General features: G+C 28.2%; 3 protein-coding genes across 7 annotated transcripts; 1 reads left to right on the forward strand and 2 right to left on the reverse strand.

Moving 5' to 3' along the window:
* Positions 1 to 2,562: 2,562 nt before the first annotated feature.
* LOC105206615 lies at positions 2,563 to 9,707 on the reverse strand. 4 transcript variants are annotated; one of them, XM_039452374.1, is made up of 4 exons: positions 9,551 to 9,707; positions 7,660 to 7,749; positions 4,295 to 5,171; positions 2,563 to 3,812 (listed from the first exon to the last, which is right to left on the reverse strand). In XM_039452374.1, exons 2-4 carry the CDS (start codon positions 7,696 to 7,698, stop codon positions 2,599 to 2,601), a joined length of 2,130 nt encoding a protein of 709 aa, XP_039308308.1. In that variant the 5' UTR covers positions 7,699 to 7,749; positions 9,551 to 9,707; the 3' UTR covers positions 2,563 to 2,598. The 4 variants fall into 4 exon arrangements, with proteins under 4 accessions (XP_039308308.1, XP_039308309.1, XP_039308310.1 ...); XM_039452375.1 differs by having other exon boundaries at positions 9,429 to 9,706; XM_039452376.1 differs by lacking the exon at positions 9,551 to 9,707 and adding an exon at positions 8,612 to 9,395.
* A 1,996-nt stretch (positions 9,708 to 11,703) lies between these two features.
* Positions 11,704 to 16,149, reverse strand: LOC105198409. Of its 2 annotated transcripts, none has more exons than XM_039452382.1 (4): positions 16,039 to 16,149; positions 15,384 to 15,469; positions 13,655 to 14,528; positions 11,704 to 13,153 (listed from the first exon to the last, which is right to left on the reverse strand). In XM_039452382.1, exons 2-4 carry the CDS (start codon positions 15,420 to 15,422, stop codon positions 11,946 to 11,948), a joined length of 2,121 nt encoding a protein of 706 aa, XP_039308316.1. In that variant the 5' UTR covers positions 15,423 to 15,469; positions 16,039 to 16,149; the 3' UTR covers positions 11,704 to 11,945. The 2 variants fall into 2 exon arrangements, with proteins under 2 accessions (XP_039308316.1, XP_039308317.1); XM_039452383.1 differs by lacking the exon at positions 16,039 to 16,149 and adding an exon at positions 15,535 to 15,832.
* A 715-nt stretch (positions 16,150 to 16,864) lies between these two features.
* On the forward strand, positions 16,865 to 21,288 carry LOC105198410 (5'-deoxynucleotidase HDDC2). The gene is made up of 4 exons (XM_011165110.3): positions 16,865 to 17,186; positions 19,229 to 19,353; positions 19,952 to 20,120; positions 20,213 to 21,288. Exons 1-4 carry the CDS (start codon positions 17,133 to 17,135, stop codon positions 20,441 to 20,443), a joined length of 579 nt encoding a protein of 192 aa, XP_011163412.1. The 5' UTR covers positions 16,865 to 17,132; the 3' UTR covers positions 20,444 to 21,288.
* Positions 21,289 to 24,033: the final 2,745 nt, after the last annotated feature.

Raw genomic sequence — 24,033 nt, forward strand, 5'->3', positions numbered from 1 at the left:
GTATAACCTAATCTGACTAAATCTAATCCCCGTAAAAATATTTTTCAAAATTTTTTATATAATTTTTCAGAATATTTGTATAATTGTATAACTTTCTCAAACTTTTTATACAAATTAGAACACTTGTTAGAAATACTAGAAAGATTATCTTTTCTCAGAATTTTTCATATATATATATATACTAATTATAAAATATCCTAAAATTTTTCTAAAGATATTTTGTTTTATAATTTTGATGAAATGTTATAAAGTCTCAGAGTTAAAAATATTCTTTTAAAATTATAGGATCAGAAATTAATGATTTAATGATTTAATTTTTAACTTTAACTAATTATTTTTAAATTTATTATACAAATTATAATTTTGTAATTTAATATGAATGATTTTTGAAATTAATTTTTAATTTAACTCAAGTTAAGTTACTCTTAACGTAACTTTTAAATAGTTAGTTTTTTGTTTATGTAACTTTTAACGCTGACTAAATTAATTTTATATATAAGTCATTAACTTTAAATTAATTTAGTTTAAAAAATGTATTAACTTACCCAACCCTGCATTTTTCATACGCTTTATTTACGTTCTGATGCCCCAATTTACACTCCCGCTTTCGTTTACGCTATCATTTTCGTCACGGCAATAAACGTTTATATGGCCTAGTTTACACCGAGCACTTGATACGCGTACTAATTCGTAACTTTTTACTAAATTATCTTACTTTTGACAATGCGAGTGACATGATACATATATTTAATTATCTCGATTCATATTGTACCAGCTTAATATAGTATTCTTTAAATTTATTGCCGAAATTACGATAATTTAATAAAATTTACTAGTTAGTTCGTGTATCAAGTACTCGGTGTAAACTAACAATAAGCCTATATTTCAAAACACGCGGTTGTTTATTGTATAACCTGAATGGAATCGACTTGAACTGTCGTTTCGCGGTGGAGTATTACAGAGAAACTCTGAGGCTGAAGTCCCATGAATTGCTATTTTTCGCGTAACGCGTATCGCGTAACCAATCAACTTTATAAAAAGGCTCAACAAAAGACGCAGAACGCTTCTGATTGGTTACGCATTACGCGTTACGCGGAAAATATCAGTCCATGACTTTAGCCTGAGTGGACCTGAATGGTTCTCAACTGCTCTAACGGCAGGTAATAAAACAGAACCAAGTTTTCACCCCGATTGCCCTTTATATCACTTCCGTCTAAAAGAACACTATCAAGTCGCTGGGTTCGTTCGGAGCGACTCCGAGCAGCTCCCGAAAGACAAAACGAACAATACTTTTGTTAGACTGGCCATGGTCAAAAATATAGATTTTAATTATTTATTATTTTATACATTTTATTATTTTTTTACATAAGATGATTTAAGAATTATATATAGTTCTTTAGTCATTTTTCACGTAGATTGGCATAATCGATTTTCCTCTGCAGTCAATTTTTAGTTATAACAATTAGATACAACCTTCATTTTGTAACGTGCTTTTTAATGCTTTTTTCATGCTTTAATCCTACTTTCAACTGTTAATTTTTTGCTATTTTTGCTGGTCTGGCCATGAGCATTAATGGATTAAATTTTTTTTATTCATTATACTTAATATATTTTTTAGATATTCAGCTCTTCATTCTTTAGCAGGATAATTCTTAATGAAAAACACAAATAAGGAAATAGAGAAAATTTATTGTTTAACAATGTTTGATAATAATCATATAATCTGAAAAATATATAAATGTATATATATAAATGTATTAAAATATAAATGTATTAAAATATTAAAATATAAGGCACACATTCATATGCAGTATATTTTTAAAGATTTGATATTATTTCAAATTGTAAAAGTTGCTCTTCTCCATAATTCATATATATTTCAAAAATATATATTATTCATTTATTTAAAATATTACTCTAAAAGATGTTTCAAAAAAATATATTATATATACATAATACTTTTCAAGATTGTTAGATCCAATTAATGCAAGATTTTAAATGCATCGAAAATAGAAATATGTTAATGTGTTCAAGATAAAAGAGAATATCAAATTCTTCACAAAAAATAATGTTAGTAGACTCATTCTTTGATGAGACATAGCTATATGTTTAGCAAATTAGAAAAATTAATAAATATTTATGCATTACTTTTACATTTATACTTTTTGTTTAGAAATTATAAATATTTGTCTTAAAAAGTACTGATACCTTTACATTTGACTATACATTATATAATTTAAAATTGATGTCTATCAAATTCAAGACATTTTCTATAAACAAATAATTTAAATTATATAATTTACGTGCCAACACCCATATAAATTTCTCAACAGAAATTTGATTTCAACCAATATAATTTATATTACATTTATTTTCTATGTGTTTGATTTTCATTATATGATAATGATATATCTCGTAATCAGTCGTACAGAGCTGTGTGCTCAAGATTTTATTATTCTACTCTAAAGCTTAAATTTTATTCGTTTTCTACCAATAATATATTTCTATCAAAATTATTATTATGACATACTGCTATAAAAGCTAATGTGCGCAATATTTTTCTAATTTGTTTTTAATATTAGAATTTATATTCTCGATTTATCTGTCCATATTGGAATCCATGTACATCACAAACGCATGGAACAAATTATTAAGTATCATATCAATTGCTTCAAAAACTGCCCTGATAATCTTTTGCAAAATGTTACTACCAGAAACGCTTTGTGTGCAATAGGATAAGCTCATGCCCCACTGCTTCAAGTTCGCTTTACAATATTGCCAAACAAAAGTAAATGTTTGAATTAAAAAGTCCTTCATATTTTTAGAACGTTTCATTAATTTTTCAGTGATTTCAAACAGCATCTTTAAACAATTTTCATCAATACGCATGGAACTCATTTCCCTTATTAGCCGTTCGAAATCTGGCACTATCGGTAGGTTCATGCTTTCAGGACAATCGTCGCTTGCATAGAACTTCGATAATAAGTCATATAATACTTCTAATAACTGATCAGCGTTAGCGTCATTAGCATAGTTTCGCGGACTTTCAGTGGAATTGTTTTGATTGTCGATAAATATACCCAGACTTATAAGGCTAGTAACATACTCGATAGGATCTAATAATTTGATATCATTGACTATTAGTTTGCCACCTTCAAACGACCATACGATATTACGTGAAGTATTGTCTAACATCTGGTTACCACTGTTAATTACAGGCTGATTAGGCAATAACTCTTGACGATGTTTTATGTAGCGTATCACCTCCGCATTCTCGAATATTTTACTTGTATTATTTACGGCAGCTTTATTTTTAACGCGATTAAACTTTTTGCGCAGACGTTTAGAGCTCAAACTTTCCCTGTAATCATTGATAACTCTACCTTGAGTATTTTTAATAATATCGTTGGCGAATTCAATCTTTACTACAGAGCTACAGAAAAACATGAGATGCGTTGCTAAATTTAATGCATCTACGACACTAATTGTTTCCTCCGTTATATATTTGTTTATCATATTATAACCCTGATATGCCACACCAACGCCGTTCAAGAACAGGTTGCCACCTTGTATAGTATTGAATACACCCCTTGCAAAGGTATTTACTGTCATACCGCGTGCAGCAACTTCAGAAATAATCGCTGTTCCTCCAATTGCTCCTAAACCAAATGCGGTGCCGGCTATGCCAAGATAATGTGGAAATGCTTCATTGTCAAAAAGATAAATAGATTCTTCGTGATTACTGCGGTCTATTAATTGTTGAGAACTTCGGCCAATTGTCCAAGCACCACTTACACCAGCACCAGCAACAGCTAATATGCAATGATAATATAAAGTGTAACATGAAACAGTGTCATGGTTTTTTGTCAAGAGTGTGTATACATTATATATATATATATATATATATATATAAATGCGTATAGCTATATATATATATATATATATATATATAAATGCGTATATGCGCGTGTCTGTGTGTCATAAAATAGTAAATTAACATAATAAGTTAATTTTATATCAATTATATCGCTCATTTGTTACAACATAACTAAAAAAAAAAAATTTTTTTTTCTATTTAAACATTTTAATTTATTTAAATGTGTAATATAAATGTGATATTATTAAAATATTTTGATATACTGATTGCAGAGGAGAGAAAGTATCACTAGTTCATCATTCAGTGTATGTATTCAATGATCATTATAATTCTTTTTTTTTACAAACAATTCAAAAATTACATATAAATTTAAGTTTTATTATTGTAGCAAATGAACGATACCAAGAGGTAATTTACCTGATGCAATAACAACTGGCGCAAGAGGTGTGAACATTGATGCGACACTCAAACCAAGTGAGCAAATTCCAACGACACTAGAAGTGATATCCATTCCATTACAAAGCTTTGCTGTCCACGTACATGCAGGGGAATCCATAATCTCCAGCCAAACTGTCGAATAATCCTCTGTAATTGGATAACTTGGATCTGGTTGATAAAAACCATCTTTTGGAAGAACCATAGTGCATTGCGGTAAGTTATTATTTTCTTTATAGTCTGCCCAAGTTTTGTATGCTCTGCCACTGAGATCAACGTATTTCAATGTTTCGCACAGTATTTCCACAGCAGTTAGTGCATTCTCTTGTTTAGCGCTGTTTGTAGCTTTGACGTTCTTTTTTTGAACACTTTTTCCAATTTTAAAAATGGGAACAGGCGTTACGATAAACTGTTGTTTTTCACCATTCTTTGCTTCTTCTTTTATCTCTGCTTTAGATTCTTTCTTTTCTTCCTTTTTCACTTCTTCTTCCTTAGGCTTCATATCTGTTTTAGGACGGATTATCATATTATAAATTGTACTAAAGTAAATTGATTGAGAATCATCTGTTTCTATCGTAGATTTGCATATCTGATCATAAATCTTATCTATAATTTCTTTCTCTTTGTCATCATAATCCGCTATATCAGTTGCATCATTCGCATCATTTAGATTTTCTGTCTCTTTGCTACAACAGTCATTCTTTTCTGCACTAGTATCTTTGGTCTTCGGTGGCCCATAAATTGCATATCCTATATTCTGTTTTAGATATTTATGTTCATTACTTTCATATATCGTATAATCGGATAGAATTTCGTACAAGTATTGTTGTTGTTCGGTGGCAAAAATCTTCATTTCTTCCTAAAAAATAAGTGTACCATTATTAATAACAATCATTCACAACAATCTCAAACATTTTCCATTAAACAAAACCAAAATTAGATATTTTGGCTCCCAAGGCAAAAGACAAAATATGCCCAAGTAGCACATATACGTTTTAAAAACGTTTTATAAACGTTTTTTCCGAAACGTTTTATTACCGATTTTTAGAAACGTTTCTCATGCGTTAAAATATCCATTCAGTTAAATGTTAACTGAAACGTTTCTTTTCCGATAAACGTTTAAGAAACCATTATAGAAACGTTTTTTTTACAGATAGAGAAATTTAAAAATTTCTTTAGAATTTCTAATTAATAAGAAATTCTAAAAATTTTTTAGAATTTCTAATTGTCAAAAACGGTTTTTTTAATGTTAAATAAAATAAATATGTTATTTAAAGTAAAAAAATCGAGAATCTTTCTCAAGAATTTTTTTTTTTTTTTTAATTTTTAAGGGGCCACCCATCCAAGTCACAACGTTGCTTGACCTGTAAAACTGCTTTGAACTGATGCCTAGTGATGTGAACACTTCGTATTAACACGTATATATCGAGTCAATATATGTGATTGAAAAGATGAAACATAATTAAAACATATATTTTATTTATATAAACATATATAACATTATATTTTTTTATGATTACGACTTGAATGGATGACCGCTTAAAAATTTCCAAAAAAAATTCTTGAGAAAAATTCTCAATTTTTTTACATTAAAAACATTTTTTATTTTATTTAATGTTAAGAAATGGTTTTTTACAATATTAAAATAAATGTACGCTCCTTGGTAACTAGAAAATACTTTCATTGCATGTAAAATGAAATAAGAATTATAATATTAATTAGTGATATTTAATATATCAATTTAATAGTAATACATAATCATGTGTGTACAGTCGGCCAATAAAAGGTTGTAACAAGTTGTTGCATTTTCTTTTTTTTAGAACGCAAAAAAATTTTGATAATGCGAACTACCATCTCTGGATGCATATAGATCCGAATTCATAAACGTTTCTCATATCTCAGATCTCAAATCTGTCTTTGTCTTGCGTATGTCTAACGTAATATAAGAGATAAAAGACAGATTTGAGATCTGAGAAGCATCTACAAATTTGGATCAGAGTGAGCAAATAGAATAACTGACAAAAAATTGCCAAATTTATAATTTTTTTTAACTTAATAATATTTAAACTTAAATAACTTTGTATTAACTTAAGTTTAAAACTTCTTTGATATAAAACTTAATGGAAGTTACAAATATTTTTGATGCTAATAGTTTTGATGCTCTAAGTTTGATTAAAAAGGTATTATGAGAATTACTTTTAGAATTTATAAGATGGAATCTGATTTGTTAGAAAGTACTAGTATTGCATATAAAATTCAAAATTTCAGAAGAAATTTATATTGCACTTACAAGGAAAGTTATGGAAGTGTCCGCCTTAGATTTAAACGAACTTTTAATATGTTGCAGTACAGATAAAAATAAGGGACACGTATTTTTTTATACGTGCCCAATCTCAGTGTAAAAAAAATTAAAAAAAAAAAATTTTTTTTTCGCTGTTATAAAGTACTCTTCGAGCATGCAACTTTCATTTAGAACATTTTTCTCTGTCTCTTATAGTTTCAACGATATACGCTTCGAAAAAAATTACCGATTTTCTTCAAAGGGTGTTTCACCCTTTAAAATTGAGATTGGGCAAGTATAAAAAAATATGTGTCCCTTATCTGTACTACAACATATTAAAGCTCGTTTAAATCTGAGGTGGACACATCCATGATTTTTCTTGTTAGATTATTTACAGCTTAGATCACTTTCAATTCATATTGTCACTTCACAGTTTTTTACATTATTATTTAAGGAAAAAAATGTCAAAAAGTTAATTCTTCCATTATTTAATTCTCTATTAGCAATTACATTTTGCTAATTTGTAGGAAATCTATGTCTCTTTTTATATACTCAAAGTTTTTTTACTGTACTATAAAAGCATTCAAAAAATCTAGAAAAGTTTAAAGTTGTGTTTCTATTTAATATTAATTAAATACCACTAATTGATATATTATATCTTTTATAACGTTTTATATGCAGCAAAAGAAATATTTATTTGATTAAAAATCACATGTTTTTATTTTCTCTTGGGTGGCAAAATATCTAGTCTTAATTTTATTTAACAGAAACATAAAAATGTTTTTAACATCTCTGTTACATTAACAAATAGTTGTTTAACTCAAATGTTAAAACCTTTATTTAATAAAAATTGAAAAATTTGAAAAAATGAAATTTGTAAATGCATTTGAAAGTGAATTAAAATTGAAATTGCCAAAAAAAACCCAGATTGTCTAGAGAGGATAGTTAGATTGTATCTCTGGAATAATAGACAAACAATAAGCTATACATATATCAGTTAATGTTTAGAAAATCAGTACTACAACACAAGTATTTATCGATATTTCAGTATTAAAAGAAAATTTACCCAAAGTAAATCTGTAACTTCTTCTTCCGCTGTAGCCATTACGTCTACAAAATTTTTTAGAATTTATTAAAGAATTGGACTTCTTTTTTTCTGTAAATAAAGAAAATTTATATTAATGATATATATTTCTACTCTTCAAAGTAATATTTATTTACTTGAGCAGTATAGAATTAGATTGTAAAATCATTTAATGATCAAATATTCCACAGTTGCTGATAAAATTTTTTATCATATCTGTTGCTACCTAGATAGCAAGTTTCCCGCATGTTGCTATTAATTTGATAAAAATGCATTGCTAAATTGTCATCTCTTTTGAGGAAAGTGGCTTCCGATTCTGCTTAAGATATTACCAGAAACGCATGCCGTGTATGCGACTTTATAACAAGTTACTGAAAATTTTATGCTTGTTTTTATTTGTGTGATTTTATATACCTTCCTCGAATTCAATGAGCTGCACGCCGAATTGTTTTTTCAGTGATAACACTCATAACACAGCTCTACATTGAACAAGATTAGATAATATTATTAAACTTGAAATTAATATTAACCTTTTCTTCCCTGAAAAAACTGTGAAGAATTTATTGCGAAAAATATCACCTCAACCAAAGTGCAAACCTGAGACCTCCCAAATCTCCGGGTGTCTTAGCCAACTCGACCACTTTTTCGTAACAAATTCTTTACAGTTTTTTCAGGGGAGAAAGGGTTAATATTAATTTCAAATTTAATAATACGTAATATTATCTAATCTTGTTCAATGTAGAGCTGTTATGGTTATGACTGAAAAAACAATTCGGCGCGCAGGTCATTGAGTTCAAGGAAGGTTATAAAATCACACAAATAAAAACAAGCACGAAGATCTAGCTGCGACCGTAGAAGGCTTTCAAGTTGTGTTGTTTCATTTACAATCAAATATCTCTTTACTTTGAAAATTTTATATTAATAAGTTTTGTACGCTATTGCTCTTCAGTTGCTTGGGAAACAGTTTCCTTCCTGTTGCCTTTAGGTTGCCCTATACAAAGGGATTCGCATCTTCATTACAGCAACGTGATTGCAACCAAACGAAAATTTGTAGTAGTAAATATTTCTCTTGTCCTGAATGCATTGCTATCTAGGTATTGTAATATTTAGTATATCACATAGTACACGTTTTATCTAATTAAAAGAAATCGACATGATAAGATACATGACATAGACAGAAAAATCTATAGACATAAGATAGATGTATGAAGTCCAAATTTCAATACTATATGTTCTATAATATTTTTTATGTGGAATATTTAAATAGAATTATATTGAAATTATTATATGCTCCAATGTTTCCAATATATAATAAATTAGTTTGCTGCTTTAAATGTCACAATTTCGTATGCTTGTCATCTAGAACGATTCGAATATTACATATCCAGATTTCAGGATTTTACCTGTACTAGTGATAAAATCATAAAAAATATCGTGAACAGTAAATAATTAATCGAATCACGTAGCATTATTTTAAACATTGAAATTTTTCGGAGTTAACTTTTAATATGCCATGACAAATTATAATTGTTTATAATCTGACCTCTTCTTAACATATAAATCTAAAATGAGATATTTTATTGTAATGCGGAGTTAACGCGGTCCTCTGTATATTAATTCACTAAGGGCAAAAAATTAAGTAGTGAAACGATTGACAAACAATTAAAATTGGAAGGCTTATTAAATTATAAAACATAGCACCTTTTTTTAGATTTATAGTTCAGTGAAATTACTTACTAAATAATACTTACGAAAGAATAGTAGTCTAAATACAACTCTTTCGTTGATGTCAATAAGTATAGTTGTAGTTGATAATTATTATAATCTGGCACGTGTATACTGCACCAAACACATTAAATAACACGTTACTTACAGTTCAGCTTAGTTTGATCTGTGTAATTCCCGTTCTCGTTCTGGGTTTTAAGGACCGATATGGCACATTACGGGAAATACCCGAACTCTTAAGTTTCAAAAAGCTCTTCTCCCGTTCTGAGGTGGTAATCCCGGTGATCATCTTGGTGGGTGATCCAGTGTTGCTAGATGGGTCGCTTTTTTTGCACATGCGCATAAAACTCAGCCTCAGTAAAGTATTATAACCATACGGAAAAGGGTACTACTAGAGCCTGTCTTTCAATAATAATAAAAAAAAAGCTTCTTAAAAAGAAAAAATATTAGTTATTTAGACATTAATAAGATTTACATGCACGTGCCCAAAAATAATTATAAAAAAATTAAATAATTGATGTACAAAATAATTTACACTTTTAAGATTAGATTCTAAAACGTTCCTTTAGAAAAAAATTTTACTTAAAATATATAATACACGTAACGTATACTATACTATTTTGAGTAAAATTTTTCTCGAAAGGAATGTTTTGAAATATAGCTTACATTTAACCTTTGCAGCAACAGTTCGCCAAGATTTCCCACCTATACATATGTATTACTATACGGCACTGTATTAGAAGCCTCTACTGTTGCGCATGCGCGAAAAAAGCGACCCATCTAGCAACACTGGCGGTGATCCACGGATCTATTCCTGGGAATTCCTGTCCGTGGTGGTGGTGCGGTCAGATTTCTTATGTGAATGAAGATGGGATATGATTCTGGCGCATACACACGGAACGCGATGCGTGACGACTGCGACGAATGATGAGCGATGTCCAATGAGAACTCTTTTCGGATATTACATCGCTATGTTGGAGAAAGCAGAACTCTCATTGGATATCGCTCCTCGACTACGTTTACAGTTTACATGGCATTTATGTTCTAACATCGATATTACAAAACTAATCAATCATAAGATTGGCTAGTATTATAACGTTGTGTAGTATTGTTTAGTATTCCTCTGAGGAATAAAATGATTGTGATTGGCCAGTTTTATAACATCATTCATATTTTATGCAAAAAATAAACTTACTTTTTGCAACGTTTTTTTGCATCAAATGTTTTTTCATACCCTGATCCTATTTCCAATTGTCATTTTTGGCTATCTTTGTTAGTCTGGCCATGGGCAAAAATATCGATTTTAATTATTTATTATTTTTTTACATAAGATGATTTAAGAATTATATTATAGTTCTTTAAGCATTTTTTCCGTAGATTGGCATAATCGATTTTCCTCTGCAGTCAATTTTTAATTATAACAATTAGATACACCTTGATTTTGTAACGTGCTTTTTAATGTTTTTTTCATGCTTTGGTCCTACTTTCAACTGTTAATTTTTAGCTATTTTTGCTGGTCTGGTCATGAGCATTAATGGATTAAATTTTTTTGTTCATTATACTTAATATACTTTTTAGATATTCAGCTCTTCATTCTTTAGCAGGATAATTCTTAATGAAAAACACAAATAAGGAAATAGAGAACATTTATTGTTTAACAATTTTTTATAATAATCATATAATCTGAAAACAAATTATATATATATATATATATATATATATATATATAAATGTATTAAAATATTAAAATATAAGGCACATATTCATATATAGTATATTTTTAATGGTTTGTTTGAAATTTTAAAAACTGCTTTCTCCATAATTCAGATATATTACAATATTTTTAAAATATATATTTATTTATTTAAAATATTATTCTAAAAGATGTTTCCAAAATATATATACATAATACTTTTCAAGATTGTTAGATCCAATTAATGTAAGATTTTAAATGCATCGAAAATAAAATACATAGATGTTAGTGGGTTTGTGATAAAAGACAATATCGAATTCTTCACAAAAAACAATGTTAGTAGATTCATCATTTGATGAGACATAGCTAATCTTTAGCAAATTAGAAAAATTAATAAATATTTATACATTATTAATAGTTTTTGTTTAGAAAATATAAATATTTGTCTCAAAAAGTATTAATATTTTTATATTTGACTATACATTAGATAATTCCAAATTGAGGTCTATCAAATTCATTTTCCATAAACAAATAATAATTTAAATATAATTTACGTGCCGGCACCCCATATAAATTTCTCGATAGAAATTTGATTTAAACCAATATAATTTTTACTATATTTATTTTCATTGATGTGTTTAATTTTTATTATTTGGTAATGATATATCTCACAATCAGTCGTACAAAGCTGTGTGCTTTCGATTTTATTATTCTACTCTAAAGCTTAAACTTTATTCGTTTTCTACCAATAATTATAGCATATATTTCTATCAAAATTGACATACTGCTATAAGCTAATGTGCGCAATATTTTTCTAATTTGCTTTAATATTGGAATTTATATTCTCGATTTATCTGTCCATATTGGAATCTATGTACATCGCAAAGGCATGGAACAAATTACTAAGTATCATATCAATTGCTTCACAAACTGCACGGATAATCTTTTGCAAAATGTGACTACCAGAAACGCTTTGTGTGCAATAGCTCATTCCCCACTGCTTCAAATTTGCTTTACAATATTGCCAAACAAAAGTAAATGTTTGAAATAAAAAGTCGTCCATATTTCTAGAACGTTTCATTAATTTTTCAGTGATTTTAAACAGCATCTTTAAGCAATCTTGATTAATATGCATGGAACTCATTTCCCTTATTAGCGGTTCAAAATCGGGCACTATCGGTAGTTTCATACTTTTAGGACAATCGTCGCTTGCATAGAACTTCGATAATAAGTCACATAATACTTTTAACAACTGATCAGCGACAGCGTCATTAGCGCAGTTTCGCGGACTTCCAATGGAATTGTTTTGGTCGTCGATAAATATGCCCAGTCTTATAAGGCGAGTAACATACTCGATAGGATCTAATAATAAGATACCATTGACTATTAGTCTGCCACCCTCACACGACCATGCGATATTACGTGAAGTATTGTCTAATATCCGGTTACCACTGTTAATTACAGACTGATTAGACAATAGCTCTTGACGATTTCTTATATAGCGTATCACCTCCGCATTTTCGGATATTTTACATACATTATTTTCGGCAGCTTTATTTTTAACGCGATTGAACTTTTTGCGCAGACGTTTGGAGCCTAAATTTTCCCTGTAATCATTGATAACTCTACCTTGAGTACTTTCAATAATATCGCTAGCGAATTGAACCTTCACTACAGAGCTGCAGAAAAACATAAGATGCGTCGCTAAATTTAATGCATCTCCGACACTAACTGTTTCCTCCGTTATATATTTATCTATCATATTATAACCCTGATATAGCACACCAACGCCGTTGAAGAACAGGTTGCCCCCTTGTATAGTATTGAATACACCCCTTGCAAAAGTATTTACTGTCATACCGCGTGCAGCAACTTCGGAAATAATCGCTGATCCTCCAACTGCTCCTAAACCAAATGCGGTACCGGCTATGCCAAGATAATGTGGGAATGCTTCTTTATTCAAAAGATGAATAGACTCTTCATGACTACTGCGGTCTGCTAATTGTTGAGAATTTCGGCCAAGTGACCAAGCACTACTTATACCAGCAGCAGCAAGACCTAATATAAAATAAAGTGTAATGATAAAATAAAGTTAATATGAAATAATGTCGTGATTTTAAATCGAGTGTGGGTGTGTGTGTGCACGCGCGCGCGCGCGTGTGAGCGTAAAATAGAAAATTATACCTTGTACAATCAATATTTAACATAATAAATTAATTTTATATCAAATATATCATTTATTTATTACAACATAATTTAAAAAATAAAATTTTTTGAATGTTTTAAATTGTTAACATTTTATAATATAAATGTGATATTGATGTAATAATTCGATTTATTGATTGCAGAGGAATAAAAAAGTGTTATTAGTTCACTATTCAGTGTGTGTATTCAATGACCATCAGAATTCTCTTTTCTTTACAATTAAAAAATTATAATTTTTGAGTTCTGCTATTATAGTAGCGAATAACTAATTACAATTTTTGAGTTCTGTTATTATTGTAGTAAATGAGCGATGTGTGTGTGTGTGTGTGTGTGTGTGTTTGAGAAGTAATTTACCTGACACAATAACAACTGGCGCAAGAGGTGTGAACAGTGAAGCGACACTCAAACCAACTGTGCCAATTCCAACGACACTAGAAGCGATATCCATTCCATTATAAAGCTTTGTTGTCCACCTACATGCAGGGGAATCCATAATCTCCAGCCAAACTGTCGAATAATCCTCTGTAATTGGATAACTTGGATCTGGTTGATAAAAACCATCTTTTGGAAGAACCATAGTGCATTTCGGTAAGTTATTATTTTTTTTATAGTCTGCCCAAGTTTTGTATATTCTGCCACTGAGATCAATGTACCATGTTTCATACTGTATTTCAACAGCAGTTGGTGTATTTTCTTGTTTGGCTCTTTTTGTAGCTTTGGACTTTTCTTGAACACTTTTTTTAATTTTAAAAATAGGTACAGGCGTTATGACAAACAATTCATTTTCATCTTTCTTTGCTTCTTCTTTTATCTCTGCTTTTGTATCTTTCTTTACTTCCTTTTTTACTTCTTTTTTCTTAGGCTTCACATTTCTTTTAGGACGGAATATCATAATATAAATTGTACTAAAATAAATTAGTTGAGAATTATCTGTTTCTATTATAGATTTACATATCTGGTCATAAATCTTATGTATGACTTTATCAGCTTTTTTATCATAATCCACTACATCAGTTGCATCATTTGCATCGTTTGGATTTTCTGTTTTGAAATAACAATTATTCTCTTCTTTTGTACTATCGTCTTTAGTCTTTGTCGGTGGCCCATAAATCGCATATCCAATATTTTGTTTTAGATATTTACGTTCATCACTTTTATATATTGTATAATCGGGAAGAAGTTCATACAAGCATTGTTGCTGTTCTGTGGAAAAAATCTTCATTTCTTCCTAAAAGATAAATATACCATTAACAACTAACTCAAACTTTTTTATGTCTTTGTTAAACAGAAATGAAATTAGATATTTTGATGCTCAAAGCATACGTACATACATACATACATACATACATATATATATATATATATATATATATATATATATATATATATATATATATATGTTATGAACATACCAATTACATCCACATGTACCTACATTACAAACATAGTTACTAAAATCATAGTATACATTTTACGTATTTAAATTTAACTTTCCAATTATATTTTACTTGTAGGAAATCTAACTATTTTTTGTCTAGCCTAAGTCTTTTTGCTGTTTGTGGTTTTAAAAAAAATCTAGAAAAGTTCAAAATTGTGTTTCTATGGAATTAATATTAAAATATATTAATATTAATTCAACAGAAACACAATTTAATATTAAATAACCTTAATTAATATTTTTTGTTACATTTTTGTTACATGCAGTAAATGAAATATTTATTTATTACTTAAGAGTGTATTTTTTCTTTTGCCCCAAGTGCCAAAATATCTAGTCTTAGCTCTATTTAACAGAAACAAAAATGTTTTTAACATCTCTGTTACATTATCAAATAGTTGTTCAAATTAAAATGTTAAAACCTTTATTTAATAAAAATTAAAAAATTCAAGTAGTAAAATTTGAGAGTAAAATTAAGCTTGAAATTGTCAAAAAAAAACTCAGATTGTCTACAAAGGATTGTTTTAGATTGTATCTTTAGAATGATAGAGACAAACATAATCTATGAATACAGTTAATTAATGTTCAGAAAATATAACACAAGAATTGTCGATGTTACAATATTGTGTGTAATAAAAGAAAACTTACCCAAAGTAAATCTGTAACCTCTTCTTCCACTGTAGCCATTACGTCTACAAAATCTTTTAGAATTTATAAAAAATTGGGCTTTTTTTCTGTAAGTAAAGACAAAATTATTTTAATGATATATATTTCCATCTTTCAAAGTAATATTAATTACCTTGAGCAATATAGAATTAGATTGCAAAATCATTTATCAATCAAATATCATTTCACAGTTGCTGATAAAATCTTTTATGTATCTATTAAAAATTTATTGCGATATTTATTATATCGCGTATTACGTGTTTTATCTAATTAAGAGAGATGACAGATAGAAGCGATATACATATGTTAGGATGACATCATTCTTGACGTATCTTAACCTCACATGTCAACCGAATTCCAATACTAGTTCTATAATACTTTTTAATGCGGAATATTTTTAAATAACATTATATCGAAATCATTATATACGCTAATGTTTTAAATATATGTAATAATTAAAATATATTTTAATCGTCAGAGTTTCGTAAGCTTATTGTTTAGAAAGATATATTACATTTCCGAATTTCAAGATTTTGCTTACATACTATTTTACGAATCATGAAAAATATTGTAAACAATAAATTGAATCACGTTGAAACGTTATTTTAATATGCCATGACAAATTAAACAATCTCACCTTTTTTAAAGGTAATCACAACATTAAAGCCTTTCTTCTAAATAAGCTATTATGAGTATGAGCTTTCTACAATAAGCTATTAGTCGATGGCATAAGAATTGGTTGTAATAAGAATTGACCAATCACAGTCGAATGTGAAGCGGCGTCTACAATGGAATGGCTGCGTTCAGCAGACTTAACAGTTTAGTGAGCGCTTGCTGTTATTGGTATATTCTTCTAAATCTAAAAGTCTGATTGGATGATCTAGAAGAATATCTCAACATGTTGAGTCTGCTGAACGCAGTCAATGGCTGCGTTTAGCAGACTCAACATGTTGAGATATTCTTTTAGATCATCCAATCAAACTTTCAGATTTAGAAGAATACACCAATAACAGCGAGCGCTCACTAAACTGCTGAGTCTGCTGAACGCAACCATTCTTCTAGATCACGCAATTAGACTTTCAGATTTAGGGCCAGTTTCACAACCTACGGTTAACTTAACTAACCGGTTAAAAGTCAATCGTGATTGGTTATTTTTGGTCAATTTTACTTAACGACAAATGCAATTGGTCAATTCCGATAGAAGAATCAGCCGATTAAGTTAACTGAAGGTTGTGAAATTGGCCCTTAGAAGAATACACCAATAACAACAAACGCTCACTCAACTGCTGAATCTGTTGAACGCAGCCAATGACTGCGTTCAGCAGACTCAACATGTTGAGATATTCTTCTAGATGATCCAATCAAACTTTTAGATTTAGAAGAATATACCAATAACAGCAAGCGCTCACTAAACTGCTGAGTCTGCTGAACGCAGCCAATGATTGCTAGATAAATGTAGAGAATTTGGCTTTCGGCTTCTTTGGGCTTCTTGCTATGCTACAAACGGTTAGAGAAATAATTGCTGCACTGTTACTTGTAATGACGTGCGTTTTCTCTTCCCGATTCCCGTTTCCCGCTTGATTTTTTTCGCCAGTCTGGGTCAGTCTGGGCAAGTCAGGGTTTGGGACATATTCGCTACTTGGCTTTGGATGAGAGAGCAGTGTGACTGTTTTGGCAGCCAGGTGTAATCAGGAGTGACTGACAAAACGACCGAAATTTCAACCGATCGTGATGCAAGATACAAAGAGACTTCAGGAGTTTATGGAACTGGTCGGGCGGCTAAAGGTGAGCTCCGAGACAATACGCTTAGCTTACAGCTGTCAAATCATAGGATTTACATTTAACGTTTCACAAGTGACTTTGAATCACTAGACAAAGGAACACTATGCAAAATACCGTCAAAAATTCTAGAACAGCTAATTTTAGAATTTTCCATAGAGATAGAATATCGTAAGGAAGAGAGGGATGGAAAAAAATTATGTTACTACATGTCCTCCAAAAAAGGAAAAACAGATACTTACGTAAGAAGATGTCTTATGTTGCTGCTTAATATTTGTCAATAAAATGGTTTTTAAGTATACGTGTTATTTTTTCTTTTGGTATGTATCAACATTATCTCATGAGGGATTATGATTACACAAAGGAGTTTTCGATGAAAATTTGAAATCGCGATGAGAAATATATAAATTTTATTTTTGTTACCTGTTAATCTTAACCGTCCGCCTGTACACGTGGATCTGAAAAAAATTTGACATAAAATATTTCTTAGCCTTTTCCTTCATTCATATTTCAAGTTTATAAAAAAAATGTAATAAGCAATCCTTATCAAAATAATTATGAAACCGTCACTACAATGTTGACAGACTTTCCATGAATTTTTTTAAATTCTTTGAATATTTAACGTAAGGAAAATAATGTCCGACGTGACAGACCTATTTGTTGAGGCTATGAATGCTGAAAAATATATATGGGAGGAAGGTTAATTGTTAAGGATTGATTGTTATAAAAACTATTTTTGATCTGTTTTGAGTTGTCATAGTATATAGAAATAACTATAAGAGAAAAGTAGAAAAACATTTCTATTTGATATAAGATGTATGTAAATTTCTTATGTGTTTGGCTGTGCAGATACATATACGTATATGAAAGATATAACATGTATGAAAGAATACATATATACATTTGACCTTTGGACAAAATATCAAGGCTAATCAGCTATTTGTAGTTTATTGTATTGTATGATAGATATTCTTTACTTATCTTTACTATCTATGCTGCAAGTTGGGGTTCAGATAAAGATATCTACAGTCTTTGTTTTAATGAACTATAAAAATGTATCAAGAAATCATGATAAAAATGTATCAAGAATTCATGTCTTTTGAATAAAATATTTTCACAGAGTTTAACATTTTGGCTGTGTTTGTTTTGGTGTTAGCAGCACTATCATCATTTGTTCTTGTTTAATATTTGATAATGAGAATCAAATGATGCTTAAAATAATTGTGAGCCCTAAAGGAAATGCAACTTTTAATGGCTGTTTGTGAGTTTTACACAAGTGAGTGTTATCGCCCATCGTTGACTTTTCACAGGAAAAAAATAATTGAAATTCGTGCGATTATATTTAAAAGATAAACAAAGGATACGAAATCACGTCTTACGTGATGTCAATTGATAACGGTTGATTAGCGAAGTCACGTGTACGTGACAACGGTCGTCAAAGTGTTAAGAATATGTTACACATATTTTGAAAATAATGAAAAAAATATGAAAAAAATTAGATTGTTCTAGCATATGAAAATAATATAAAAAAATTTGGCAGCAATTTTCTACTTACAAAGTGACGTGGTCCCTACAGTTTTTTAGTATAAAAAAATATTAGAATAAAACTTTCTATCTATTTCTCTATTATTTTTATCTTATACAAAAGAATTCTGATAAGATAATGGAATATTTTCTGACTGATTAATCAACTTTAATTTCCTGTTCCCCATTGCCTATTCTCTATGAAAAACACAGATAGTAGCAACAGAGAATAAGGAACAATTCAATATGTTAAATGAGGAAAACACATGAAGAGTCTTGTTCAATTATTGAACTGCTGTTTACTCCCCGTTCTCTATTCTCTATTCTTAATTTTCTTAAAATAAAAAAGAAATTAATGTATGAAAAACAATTTTTTTCCTTATTTAATATATTGAACTGTTTCTTGTTCTTTGTTATTGTCTGTGTTTTTTATTGTGTATTAGGCTTTATTTTCATAAAATTTGAAAAAAATTGTATAAAGGCAGTTTTATTTAAGCATGTTTTTTTATTTTTCTGTTTTTCAGCATATGAAAAGAATGGGATGGGTAAAACGGAATATTCCTGATCCTGAAACTATTGCTGGACATATGTATCGAATGGCGATGTTATCGTTTTTAGTAGATGGAAAAGAAAATTTAGACAAAACCAAGTAAGACATTATTATAATATTATTTTATAACTTAAAATTTTGTAATTTTTATAAAGTTGATTAATTATGATATTGGTATAGAAATATATGTATAATGATACACATATATAAGCTGAGCAAAAAATATTGGTAAAATATTTTGAAAACAAGATAGAATTATATATTTTTTCTTTTTTTTACATACTACAGTTCTTTTTTTACATAATATAGTTTTTTCCCAGATAGGTTTAATTATTTTGCATATAAAAGTATTAAGATAGAATTATCAAAAAATCAATAATGTATGAGATTATGTACTTCATGTCAAAATATGCTAAAGTATAAAATATTTTGTAAGGATTTTTTAATAATTTTGTTTTTATACTTTTATTATAGAATAATAAAAGAATGAAATAAAATATATGTAATTATATATAATAATAAAAGATTAAGTATATCTAATTGTATATGAAAATTTTTTTCCAGAGATCATTATACAATTTTTGCATGACACATTTTTTTCTGGATCTTGTTCCGAAATATTTTACCGACACTTTTTGCTCATTCAATATGTATCACAAGATAAAAGATTAGCAAAATATAATTTTTTGATTTGCAGAATAATGCAAATGACGTTAATCCATGACTTAGCCGAATGTATTGTGGGAGACATAACACCTTACTGTGGCGTGCCACCAGATGAAAAACATAGAAGAGAAGACGAAGCCATGGAGAACATTTGTAAACTGCTAGGTGATAAGGGACCCGAGATATTACAAATATTTCGTGTAAGCATATCTTATGTTATTCTAATTTTTTGATATATAATTAATATTTATTTAATTTTATTAATATTTTATTTAATTTTTTAAATATTTAGGAATATGAAAAACAGGAATCTCCTGAAGCACAGTATGTAAAAGACTTAGATAGATTAGACTTACTGATGCAAGCGTATGAATATGAAAAAAGAGACAACATTCTGGGAGAGCTGGACGAGTTCTTCATTGCGATTAATGGCAAGATCAGACATCCTTTTATTAATAAAATCGCCGTTGACATAAATGAAGAGAGGGACAAGTTGTGTCGCAGTATGAATATCACGAAATAACAAAAGTCATAATTTAAGGAAAACCTGGAAGAAAAAGCTTTCAGATAGCTCAAATGATATTTTAAGCATTAGGTTACCATGTCGCGCGCTATTAGACAACTGCTATTAATGTCGCATGCAATTTTAATACATAATACATTTAATATAGGTAGTATATGAAATACATATACATATAAAATTCCGTAATTATTTAACTTATTTAATCGTTTGTTGCGCAGAATGTATCATATAGATAAGAAACTTATTTGTGTTTTTCATATTTTTTAGGATCATGTATTTCACATTTTTCTTTCTAAATATCAAACTAATAGTTATTTTCTTTCTTAAAGTATTAAGAAATGTAAAATGTGTATATTTTACATACTTCAATAATATTTATTTCAATTTTGATATAGTAAAGCGATTACCAAATATTACTTTTTAGACATTGCCTCCCACAACGAAAAGAAAATATTAGAAACACTTTAGTATTTTTATATGCAGTTTTGCTTACGAAGTGTATAATCATTGCCTTTATTTATGTTTAAAAGCTATATGTAAGAGATTCAGTCAGCTTATGACAATTCATTTTGTTTAATGCAGTTAATTTACTATTATTTAAAATTCTTATTTTATTTTGCTCATGAATACAATAAAGTGTTGTAATATGTTTTGTGCAAAACTTTCTAATTTCTATTCTTGTACCTTCCATTTTTTATAACAAATTAATGTAAAATTAAATTAATGAACGTTTATATTTATAAAATTTTTTGTTTTAAGCAAATTTCTTGTTAAAATTGTGTATTTCTAAAGGTTAATACTTAAGTAAACACTACATTATAATAAAAAAAATAAAAAAATAAAAATATGAAATCTTTATAAATATATCACTATTTAAAACATGTAAACGTACATAACACATATGTGTATACATGTGACTAAATTTAAATATCAAAGATATTTAACTCGTATTGTTTCATACTTTTATAAAGAAAGAGAATTGTGCTATTGTGCAGAGAGAATCATTACTATTGCATATTCGAAAGCAATCAGACTTCATTGTTCAAATTATTATCTGATGTAGCAAAACATGTTTTATTAAAAAATAATTTTGCATGTAATTTTTTATGGTTTGTATACATTCCAATTTTTTTTATTACTTTAACTATGTGTCGATTACTATTCATTCTTGAAATGCAGTTTTAAGTGCAGTTGGAAAGGTAATATATTATTAAAATGATTAATATTATTGCTAATAATTAAATATGACTAATATTATTGATGCTAAATATCTTATAAAATCACATCTAAAAAAACCGAAAATGTTAATATTTATTTATTTTTCACAGAAATACGAAGTTATTTTTAGTATAAGATTTCAACTTATAATAAATACATTTTTGTCTTGTAGCAAAGCAATTATTATTGAAAAAGTTTAATTCAGCAAAATTATTTTTAAAACTGAGTGAATAAATTTTGCTATAATGTGCGTAATAATTCATCATTATAAGATTATTTATCTTTAGTATTAAATGGAGTGCATCACACACATGAAGAAAATTACATATTACCATTAAATAATTAATATAAATTAAAAAATAAAGAGAGCTTTATAAATAAAATTTATATTTCAAACAAAATTAAAAATCAGTGAATCGAATAGTTTTTGTACAATACAGTCGTTTGTATGTGCATATACATATACTATTGTAACCGGATGAAGGTAGGGCGGACATTAGAGGTCATTTTTAAATAGCAAAAAGTAGGCTATAATTATCTACGCGAGGACACACTGTCGTAATTATATCGTACTATACCATATACTGTTACATTGAAGTAGTCACTTTTCTGTTGCTGTTGTATGAGTTAAGCCTAAGCTCTTCAGCATTAAATATTTTTATAAAAAAATATATTCTACTAAATACCAAAGTGTTCTCTGTATACACGTGCATTTTGTGTTAGATAATATTATAACTCAGCAGAATTTATGCAAAAGGAAGACAGTTCAAACATCTATTATAAATATTAATGTGTTTGCTGATTGTTAAATTGTATTCTTAAAACTTAACAAAGCGTTTTATGCGATTTATGTTTGTAGGATTTTAAAAAATTTACTTACATTTGACGTATGCAGAAGAATGTTGTTACGAACAATAAATGATATTTACTTGTTTAGAAATTCTTTAAATCTTTTTACAATATGTAAGTAAAAGTATATAATATTATGTCACTCGTACAATAAAATTTTTCAAAGATTTTGATTAATTGCAGAAATACAAAAATTTTTAGAAACGGGAAATTCTTTATTCTCTAGCTAATTAACACATTAAAAAAAATTCAATTACAAACATTTTATTAATACCTCATTAATATTGATTTAAAAGTCTTATTATTCAAGAGTACAAAAAAATGAAATTTAAATAACTCGACGAATATACGTATGCATATTTGGTTAAATGATTAAATTCATGATAAATTTTATTAAATTTAAGAACATATACATCTTTCTTCTAATGGTATTCTTTCTAAAATTTAGTATTATAAAAACAGTTTAAAGGAGCATTCTAGTATGACGGGTAAAAAAAAATCGATTTTTTTCAATCAGTTTTTTAATCATATAATTTATTAAGAATAAGTGTAAAACGATTTAATGAAATTCGAACAATTTGTCGTTGTTTTCATGTTTTGAATACTTAACGTGATATATCTAATAATGCTTTTTTTTATGCATTTTTTTTAAGTCCATGTTTTTCAATCTTGCCCCGAGCTTTTTTTTCAAAAATTACTGACTTCTTGAAGCAAAATGTTCTTAATACTTGTGATTATGGTTGGAACTAGAATTTTTTAAATATCTTAAAAAGTTTTCTTTCACAGCTTACGAAAGTTTAAAAAACTTTGCAAAATTATACATTCTTTATTTTTAGTTGAACGTCATTTTATTCAACATACAATGCAATAAATAATTCATTCTACTTTTAATAATAACCATTGTGTAGATTAAAATAAATCTTGGATTGTCAAGATCAGCACGAAGGATGGTAATACCTTGGACAGTATGAAAAGGATTTTTAAAATTTTACTGTATTTGTAAATAATATCTTTTTTTTATAGTAATAATAAGAACTAATTAAAAATTAAAGTTTTATAAAGTTAAAAAAGTTATAAAAAGTCTAAAATGCATTAGATCTTTTCAGTTCAAAGTAAAAAATTTGTAAAAATAGCTTTTAAAATAGTGCTTCAAACTAGAATATCCTTTTAAAACTTTCAAATTTAAAATTTACAAATTATAAATTGCATCTGTACACTTAATCATCTTCACGAACACGCGATTGCAAACTTTAGAGTTTCGTTTATTTGCTTCTTCTTTGAAGAGGTAATTACATATGTATAAGGTAACTGTACGGCTTCCTATATAGCCTACTATCTAATATAGCTTAACAACCAAGAAAATCCGCAGAAAAATTAAATAAAAAAAAAAACAGTTTTTCCTGAATTTTTAAAACTAAATGTAACATTGGATCACTAATTTATTATCCATTTTTCAAATACCTTTCGTGAAAAAAAAAACACAATTAAGTCATATTGAGTACATATGTGCTTAATATGACCTA

The sequence above is a fragment of the Solenopsis invicta genome, chromosome 8, assembly GCF_016802725.1.
Source record: "Solenopsis invicta isolate M01_SB chromosome 8, UNIL_Sinv_3.0, whole genome shotgun sequence".
In the NCBI taxonomy this organism is placed as follows: Eukaryota; Metazoa; Arthropoda; class Insecta; order Hymenoptera; family Formicidae; genus Solenopsis; species Solenopsis invicta.

Bases quoted from the DNA above. Each gene is read 5' to 3' on its own strand.
- LOC105198410 (XM_011165110.3), top strand. From the start codon at position 17,133: ATGCAAGATACAAAGAGACTTCAGGAGTTTATGGAACTGGTCGGGCGG. The intron at 17,187-19,228 runs GTGAGCTCCGAG...TCTGTTTTTCAG, and splicing joins AACTGGTCGGGCGGCTAAAG to CATATGAAAAGAATGGGATG. The intron at 20,121-20,212 runs GTAAGCATATCT...TTAAATATTTAG, and splicing joins AGATATTACAAATATTTCGT to GAATATGAAAAACAGGAATC.
- LOC105198409 (XM_039452382.1), bottom strand. From the start codon at position 15,422: ATGGCTACAGTGGAAGAAGAGGTTACAGATTTACTTTGG. The intron at 14,529-15,383 runs GTAAGTTTTCTT...TTTATCTTTTAG, and splicing joins AGGTTACAGATTTACTTTGG to GAAGAAATGAAGATTTTTTC. The intron at 13,154-13,654 runs GTAAATTACTTC...ATTTTATATTAG, and splicing joins GCCAGTTGTTATTGTGTCAG to GTCTTGCTGCTGCTGGTATA.
- LOC105206615 (XM_039452374.1), bottom strand. From the start codon at position 7,698: ATGGCTACAGCGGAAGAAGAAGTTACAGATTTACTTTGG. The intron at 5,172-7,659 runs GTAAATTTTCTT...CTTATTTTTTAG, and splicing joins AAGTTACAGATTTACTTTGG to GAAGAAATGAAGATTTTTGC. The intron at 3,813-4,294 runs GTAAATTACCTC...ATTGCATATTAG, and splicing joins GCCAGTTGTTATTGCATCAG to CTGTTGCTGGTGCTGGTGTA.